General features: G+C 44.9%; 1 protein-coding gene across 4 annotated transcripts in view; it reads right to left on the bottom strand.

Moving 5' to 3' along the window:
- Positions 1–9,216, bottom strand: part of LOC129857307 (rho GTPase-activating protein 33-like) — a 42,721-nt gene that overhangs the window by 25,434 nt on the left and 8,071 nt on the right. For 2 of the 4 annotated variants that reach the window (XM_055925419.1, XM_055925420.1), the window contains exons 2-3: positions 2,236–2,327; positions 1,014–1,098 (exon numbers count right to left, since the gene is read on the bottom strand). In XM_055925419.1, coding sequence (XP_055781394.1) covers positions 1,014–1,098; positions 2,236–2,327 — 177 coding nt within the window. Of the gene's footprint in view, positions 1–1,013; positions 1,099–2,235; positions 2,328–8,295; positions 8,365–9,216 lie in introns of all 4 variants that reach the window. The other 2 variants (XM_055925421.1, XM_055925423.1) reach the window with 2 other exon arrangements.

Raw genomic sequence — 9,216 nt, 5'->3', positions numbered from 1 at the left:
CAGGCATGAGGCTGGGGTGGTCGTCACGACAGTAACATTGCAGGCATGAGGCTGGGGTGGTCGTCACGACAGTAACATTGCAGGCATGAGGCTGGGGTGGTCGTCACGACAGTAACATTGCAGGCATGAGGCTGGGGTGGTCGTCACGACAGTAACATTGCAGGCATGAGGCTGGGGTGGTCGTCACGACAGTAACATTGCAGGCATGAGGCTGGGGTGGTCGTCACGACAGTAACATTGCAGGCATGAGGCTGGGGTGGTCGTCACGACAGTAACATTGCAGGCATGAGGCTGGGGTGGTCGTCACGACAGTAACATTGCAGGCATGAGGCTGGGGTTGTCGTCACGACAGTAACATTGCAGGCATGAGGCTGGGGTTGTCGTCACGACAGTAACATTGCAGGCATGAGGCTGGGGTTGTCGTCACGACAGTAACATTGCAGGCATGAGGCTGGGGTTGTCGTCACGACAGTAACATTGCAGGCATGAGGCTGGGGTTGTCGTCACGACAGTAACATTGCAGGCATGAGGCTGGGGTTGTCGTCACGACAGTAACATTGCAGGCATGAGGCTGGGGTTGTCGTCACGACAGTAACATTGCAGGCATGAGGCTGGGGTTGTCGTCACGACAGTAACGTTACAGCATGAGGCTGGGGTTGTCGTCACGACAGTAACGTTACAGCATGAGGCTGGGGTTGTCGTCACGACAGTAACATTACAGGCATGAAGCTGGGGTTGTCGTCACGACAGTAACATTACAGCATGAGGCTGGGGTTGTCGTCACGACAGTAACGTTACAGCATGAGGCTGGGGTTGTCGTCACGACAGTAACATTACAGCATGAGGCTGGGGTTCTAATGCAGGCCACTGGAACATCCATAAGGACCTATGACCTTAGTAATAGACATGGCTAAAACACTTCATTTACAGTCAGCCAAGCAGGACATCTTTGTAGTTTATATTTCTAAAATGGGCATTTTATCCCGCACGCACAGTCTTGTGTCAAAACCTACCTCGATGGAGCAAAACTCCACATTGTCATAGTGGAAGTGGGCACAGTCAACAAGCTTAGGGAAGTGACCTTTCACAATAGACAGCCTGAGATAGAAACAAACACAGCAGTCAGATTTGATTAAATAGCAGCATTATACAGTCACAGAGTGTGTGAGTCACAATACAGAGAATCTATTTGTCTTTTACAGCAGCAGACCAACACTGTTCTAACGTTAGTGCAGTAGTAGAAGCCCTGTATACAGTGTCTATGTTTGGGTAAATTAGTAGGCCTACACTTAGGTTAGGAGTGAAGCTCTAGGACAAACAAAGCTGTAGCTATGGGAGCTTGACAGTGACCGTGGTTCTAGTTTGAACAGAAACCACCCTGAGCAGACTGCTTTGCATGTCCCTACTCCCAAATGCACACACTGACTGCGGCAGTTCCATGGCATGGTGATTTTTGCAGCTCCACGTTTATTGTCATGAATCTTGACCTGCAGGCAGATATGAGCGATTTCTGCTAGATGGGCCAGCTGCAAAGTCAAAATTGGCTATATTGTAAAAATGTATGAAAACAAAAATGTGTTTTTGGTCTTAAATTTAAGGTTAAACATTAGGTTTAGTGGTGTGGTTAAGGTTAGGTTTTATGCCAACCTGCGGTTATTTAGTGGCAATACGGTGACCAGGGCCAAACTTGATCAGTGACATAACTCACTCCTCTAAGCTTCACATCACATCAACCTCCCACTGTCAACTACCACATAACCTCACAGCAGCCAGGGGGAAATGAAACTGGGGACCTTCCTGTTTCACAGCACTGCGTGGGCCGTAAGGGGAGTTCTGAGGTTCCCTGTATGTGTTTGTGCTTTAACTTCTCTCCGTCCCGTGTCTCTACAGAAGTGGTTTAAGACCTGACAGGGATGTCCATACAAGGGCATTCATCACAGAGCACAGCTACAAAGTATAGCGGACCTGAAATACTACAGTATATATAATATACACCCTTCCTCTCAGTCTATGCTTGGCATCCCTTGTCTGGCACCAAAGTTCCATCGATGCCTAATGGTTCACATTTCACACCACTTCTGCGTCCTGTAACTACACTGCAGCCACATTTCCCTCGTGCAGGTCAGCAGTGTACTTGTTCCACCCTCTTTAAATTGTCTTTAACTGTTGCAATCCACCCTCGGTGAAATGATTAAGACCTGGAGGGCAGTGTGCCAGTCTTAGTGGCAGTCTCACCTCTTGCTCATCTTCCCCTTCAAGTTGGCAGTGGTGCCCACGGAGCGGGTAGTGGGCTCCCCGGAAGTGTCCAGATTAGCGGTGCTCCAAGCCTTAGGGAGGGAGATGAGCAAAGAGGAAAAAGACACATAGTTAGTAAAACACGACAGTCAACGTTACATGGTGTCTGTCTGTCTCCAGGGTGGTGGTCAAGACTGTACCTCAAAGGGAGATAGGGAGGACACGAATCTCAAGAAGACATCAGATATATCTAGATTGACTGTAGTAACAAAGTATGGTTTATAGGTTACACCATCTACAAAATCTTTATACAGCATGGCTCTTCCTTCTTGACGGTGATTTGACTCTGTCAAAGCAACTTCCTCAGCCCCATGATGTCACTCCTGACTACAGTACATAACATGCAGAAGATACTTACACAAACACAGCACAACTAACACCACTGCAGAGGACAGAGCAAACTGTAGTAGTGGTAGCTGTGTCTGATTCTACTTCACATTGTATAAACTGTTAGTAAATCCCTGTCCCCCTGCGCGTATCCAGTCCTTCCTGTCAGGATCTGCATGACGATGCAGCAGCTGTCACACAGCGGAGCTGAATGCGCACTGACTCAATAGCAGGTGGAAACACAGCTCTAACCATCACACGGCTCACACCTTCACAGGCCCTACGGCAAGCCAGATACACATCCCTCCTCTCCCTCTGGCGTTAGGTCCACCTTCACTCATCTCTAAACCAGCATATAGCCATGTAATCGACGAAAGACAAATATGTCCCTCATTTCATTCTTACCTCTCTCTCTCCCGCTCTCAATGTCAATATTCACCTCCTTTCCATATTATTCAGCTGATGAATGCAAACCAACACACCCACTCCTACACAAACAGGTAGCAGCACAGATGAGCTGTCAACTACCAGAGGGAAAGAACATCAATCACTCACTGTGCACACACACGACCATAAGGCTTTGGTAGAGGCTAACAGAGGTCATTTGTCTGTTGTCAGGAAAATATGTCCCAAATAGACTAAGGGTTGTAATATACACAGGGTTGTCACTAGAGGTCGACCGATTAATCGGAATGGCCGAGTAAATCGGGGCCGATTTCAAGTTTTTATAACAATCGGAATTCGCTATTTTTGGGTGCCGATTTGCCATTTTTTTTAAATTATTTTTTTACACCTTTATTTAATCTTTATTTAACTAGGCAAGTCAGTTAAGAACACATTCTTATTTTCAATGACGGCCTAGGAACGTTCTGCCTCGTTCAGGGGCAGAACGACAGATTTTAAACCTTGTCAGCTCGGGGGATCCAATCTTGCAACTTTACATTTAACTAGTCCAATGCTCTAACACTGATTACATTGCACTCCACGAGGAGCCTGCCTGTGCCACGAATGCAGTACGCTAAGGTAAATTGCTAGCTAGCATTAAACTTATCTTATAAAAAACAATCAATCAATGACTGTCATTGCTCCAATATGTACTTAACCATAAACATCAATGCCTTTCTTAAAATTAATACACAAGTACATATTTTTTAAATCTGCATATTTAGCTAAAAGAAATCCAGGTTAGCAGGCAATATTAACCAGGTGAAATTGTGTCATTTCTCTTGCGTTCATTGCACGCAGTCAGGGTATATGCAACAGTTTGGGCCGCCTGGCTCTTTGCGAACCTATGTGCCAGAATTTTACGTAATTATGACAACATTGAAGGTTGTGCAATGTAACAGGAATATTTAGACTCATGGATGCCACCCGTTAGATAAAATACGGAACGGAATAAACGTTTTGTTTTCGAGGTGATAGTTTACGGATTAGTCAAAGGTATATGGTTTAGAGAGAAATAGTCAACGCGTTATAATTCCTGTAATAACTTGCGGCTGAATTTGAAAGGGGTTCCTTCGTTATTTTACCGTTCATGTCTTCCATAGAGAATGTCTTGATCTACTTCAAATAAGGTCTGTGTTTCGTGCAGGCTTAAACCACCTCGACGTTTTGATACCCGTGTAAATCTCACTAGGATAAGGTAACATTTGTCGACATATTTTCATAAATCCACTCTACAAAAAAATGATCTTCGCTTATATTTAGCCAATATTGATCAGAGTTACCTTGTCCTATGGATATCTACACAGTTATAAAATTGGCAAGGTGGTGTAAGCCTACACGAAACACAGACCTTATTTTAAGTGAATGTAAAAAATATCCTATGGAATAAATGAAGGAACCGCTTTTCAGATTTTGCTAGAAGGTGTCATGGGAATTATGACTCGCACTTTGGTCATCAATTCTTACCATGCCCATTTTTAAAATAGGATTTCCTGCATATAGAAATGACAGTTTGTGTTTTCAACATTCATCACAGGTAACTTACTCTATTTTTATTCAAACAGTTGAGAGTATTTGTCTCCTAAGCAGACTCTTCAGTATCATTGTCACTTCAGAGCTGTGTGTGTGTGTGTGTGTGTGTGTATTTATGTATTATATTAAGTTAAAATAAGTGTTCATTGTTCATTCAGTATTGTTGCAATTGTCATTATTACAAAAATGTGTGTGTGTGTGTATGATATATATATATATATATAAAACTTTTTATTTAAATAAATCAGTCGATTAATCGGTATCAGCTTTTTTTGTCCTCCAATAATCGGTATCGGCGTTGAAAAATCATTATCGGTCGACCTCTAGTTGTCACCCCCATGAGATTAATTGGTGACAACCATCTCCATTCACAACAAAGACAGTGAGAAATGGTTTTGCCCAGATGGGGGGAGGATGGGAATTTGGCTAAAAGTATGTGGATGAGTGATTCCCGATTCTCCTTAAAATACTCAATGGGATCAAATATCAAAACCTCATGTTCAGAAGCTAAAGGCCTCTACCTGAACAAGTGTAGGAGAATCTACCGCTTTCTCAGAGAGTTGGCCTATCTTCTATCTTACAATGTCTCACTCTCACATGCCAACAGAAACTGTGACAATAACAGACTGGTTACAGTTTGGAAGGGTGCAAGCCAGGTTCAAGATCAGATTCTCCACTACTCTGCCTGTCATGGGCTCCTGCAACACCTTTAAAGGATACAGCAGTGAAAACTCCTGGGCTTTTAAAACCTTCCCAGTTGTGAATCACTGTGATTGGGGACAGCGTGTCTGTTCACAGGTTATTCCTCAGCAGAAGCAGAGGATGCAGAGCTGGATAGAGTACTGCAGCTCCAGGGAAAAACATTACTCCTCAGAGTATTGGCCTGGGATCAGTACCACTCCTCCCGGGACTGACCTTACCCACACAAACCCAAACTGGTCCTGGTCAATCGCTTAGGGACAACTGACACCCTCACCGTTCCTGGATGAGTGAGCGGGAGAGTGGACGAGCGAGCACCTGGCATAGGCTTAATGTGGTAAATTGACTGTTAACAGTACGCCTGGACAGCCCTGCCTCCACCTGGTATGTGTGTGTGTATACACGCGCTCAGCGGGGCCCTTAGGGGCTGAAAGCACTGGGGCTAAACTGGGCACAGCTAGGCTTCATCAGAATACATCAGAGCTGCATTACTCCTGCATTGAGTGTATCACACATCAAGATGTGTCTGTTCAGCCCTTAGTACAGCCCGGCCCCTTAGAGGGACTGAGTCGAGGCTGACAACGTGGCAACAGCAGAGAAACTCAACGAGCTGAGAGTCAATCATTACAAAGCAGGGGATAAGGTATTTATAGACAAGAACCCTGGCCTGTATCCAGTCTGCACTGACTGTCTGCAACATGCATTCATTCCATCTCCAACATTCTAAAACCTTAGTTCACCACCCGACTGGTACATTAATGGATGCTAAAGGTCATCCAATTGTTGCACCAGGCCAGACAAGGCATTGGCATGACAGTCAGTGCCAGTAGAGACAGAGTGTAGAGGACCACGCCATGTCAGTGCTCTTCCAGTAACTCCACACCCCTCTTCACTCTACACCAGGCTAGAGTTTCACGGGCAGCCGGTATGGAACAACAGGCACCTGGAACTGGATCTGCCATGGAAGCCACCGCTCCCAAACAACAGTTAGCTAGGCAGTCAGAGACACAGGCAGGCGGTCAGAGCAGGGCAGTATCCACACACAACCTTCCGGGACGATACCAGCTGTTAATCCAAAGAGACTAGGCTCCAGTAGGTATTGTTGTACAGCAACAACACAGAGAGGTCTTCTTTAGACCAAAACCAAAGACATGAGAAACCTAATGGCATTCAGGCAGGGTAATAACCCCTGCAGTCATACACTCTCACACCCCCCTCATTGATTCAACAGCAGCCCTCTCTCTCCACTTCTTCTGTCCTCTACTTTCTGCATCCTCCTCTTCTTGAACATATTGAGGGACCCTTCCCAACCTTTCAAGGGGGGCGGGGCTTCTTTTTAGATGTTGGTGTAGTCCATCTCCAGTGCTACGCATCTCCTCTGTCCATCCATCTGTCTGTCACCATCGGTCTCCCATGCTTACCTCCGCCCAGCCATCACCGACAATCCTGTCCCCTCTCAGTGCATTCTGCTCAGAGGGACAGGTAAGTGGACCTGGCGGTTACGTCTGTGTGCGTGTGCACAGACACATACTTGACTGTTGAATATTTCACGGTGTGAACACACACACACAGCGATCTGAACCCTGGGCCATTGCCAGAGCTCAGGCTTCTCAGCTGTTCTATGAGAGGGGCAGGAGACAGACTGACGGGCAGTCAGGTCGCTTTATATAAAAGCTTGGTTTCCTTCCTAATCTATCCAGCGACAACTGGCAGTTATACAGGGCAACACAACCTCCACATCATAGCAAAACCACATAAGGGGGCTATAAAAATGTGTCACGTTTAATGCTTCGACAAGGCCAAGAGGAGGGAGTCTTGGTGGTACAGAGAGGAACTGTATAGTAGGCTGACCTTGAAAGCGTGTTCTGTTGAGTCTAGAGGATCCAGCATGCTATATAAACCCCCTCTCAGTTTAGACATCTTTAAATGATAAGCCCTGGTTTTCTCAGTAAGGCCACTGTCATCAGATCTCACCTCATAGTTTGAATGTTTGTGCCCTGATCCAACAGCAACAGTCCATATAATGCATGCCTGGTATTCCAGCCTCTCTTTAGGGACCGGGAAAAACGGAATTCTGATCTGGTTTGGGAAGAACGGCTGCAGTGGTTCAGCACCAGCTCTACCCAGCGTCTACCCAGCGTCTACCCAGTGTTGGGGAGTAGTGAACTACATGTAGTTCAACAAGTAACTTAACTACATTTCAAAGTTGGTGATAGTTGAACTAAATTCCAATCTTGGTAGTGTTTAGTACTTAGTTAATTACTTTTTTTGCCATGTAGCATTGTAGCTAACTACTGGAACTCCACACTACTGTTCTTGCAAATAGAAAAGATGATATGGCTGAAGTAAACAAGAATTTCCTTTCTTTTTTAGCATCAGCGCTTCCCCGAATTGAAACACCGTTTTTGTGTTCAATATGCACATTCTGTAATCGTACTGCAGAGTGATCTGTTTGAACAATTTGTAGTGTATGAAATTTCCGATTTATATAGAATTTATCAAGTAGTAGTTTGGATGTAGTGAACTAGTTTTTCAAATTAACTTAGTGTAGTTTAACTTCCTCCAGTGTGAAGTAATTGCTAGCTTGGTAATCAATATTTTCAGAGGAGCTTCCCCAACACTGGTACAAAGTCATCCATTGCTGGGTAGTGTTTGGTCCATAACAATGTGCCATAATGAACATTGCCACAGAACAGTGGGAAAACGGTGCCACAGAGAGACATGTCCACCATGGAGACATTCAGGGAAAGAAGACAAAACAATCATGCATAGAATATCTAATCACTCACACCACACTGGGTAAAGCCACACACAGACATTATTGTGCTGATGACATACAGAGGCTGACAATACTTGTAATAATTGTTGACCGCATGCACAAGTTGTATATTTACACACACGTGCAGACAGACCACCACACCACATATAGACAGGCACAATAAGTACCCACAGACATAAAGAGGTGCATACAGACAGTTTGGGTAGATGGAGACTTACCAGACATGACTGTCCGGCTCATAGCGCGTATAAACATGGTGCATTTCCCAACCCACTGGGGTCACGACACTTCACACAGAAAAAGAAAACGAAGGAAGCACATTTAATTTCCGTCCCTTCATACAAGAGGCTTATTGTGTGTAGACAAGAGACAATACACTCTAGACTGCTTCCTGAGGGATTTGAGTAAGTTGAGTTCACAGTTGATTCTGGAGAGAAAGTCAGACTTTTGTTTAGCCTAATTGTTGGAGGGTACATTTTTTATATATATTTTTTTAACATTGAGGATTTAATCCATAATGTTATTAAGCTTTGCTGTAACACCAAGTGGCCTGTGTTGAGAGCTAGAGGACTTGGCTGACTGTTCACGCTCCATCATAAAGAGCCAAACCCTAACCAACCAGCCATTAATCTAACGTAACAAGGCCATGCATCAACACCACTACTCTGAAAGCCTTCTCCACTCTGACACAATTAAAAGATCACTTGATTCCCATACAGAACCATCCCTATAATAGTGCCATCTAACCCATAACCCACAGTGAGAATCGTATCTCAAATGCCTATACTGGTTTTGAATACTCCTCTTTGTTGACAACAACCCTTGGTATTTTGATAAGTCAGTCGCATACCATTTTAACAGTCTAACCTGTGAGGTTGTCAGCACGGACAGCATCATTGTGCTTGGGCTTCCCAGTATTACAGCAGAGTGAAGTGTTGTCACACTGTCTGTCTGTCTCAGGGGAGTTGACTCATCTGGTTAGTTGGAGGTGGGAGAGGAGCAGACAGACATGGGTCACACACAGGGGTCAACACACTAAGGAAATGGGTTAAATGTGACCGTTTTGTTCCTTCTTTAGTAGGCCTAAGTCGTGTGTGTATAAAAGATTTGGCGTGGCTATGCTGTGTGTCTGTGTGGGG

This window comes from Salvelinus fontinalis, chromosome 6, assembly GCF_029448725.1.
Source record: "Salvelinus fontinalis isolate EN_2023a chromosome 6, ASM2944872v1, whole genome shotgun sequence".
Lineage (NCBI taxonomy): Eukaryota > Metazoa > Chordata > Actinopteri > Salmoniformes > Salmonidae > Salvelinus > Salvelinus fontinalis.
This window is presented reverse-complemented; position numbering and strand designations above follow the sequence as displayed.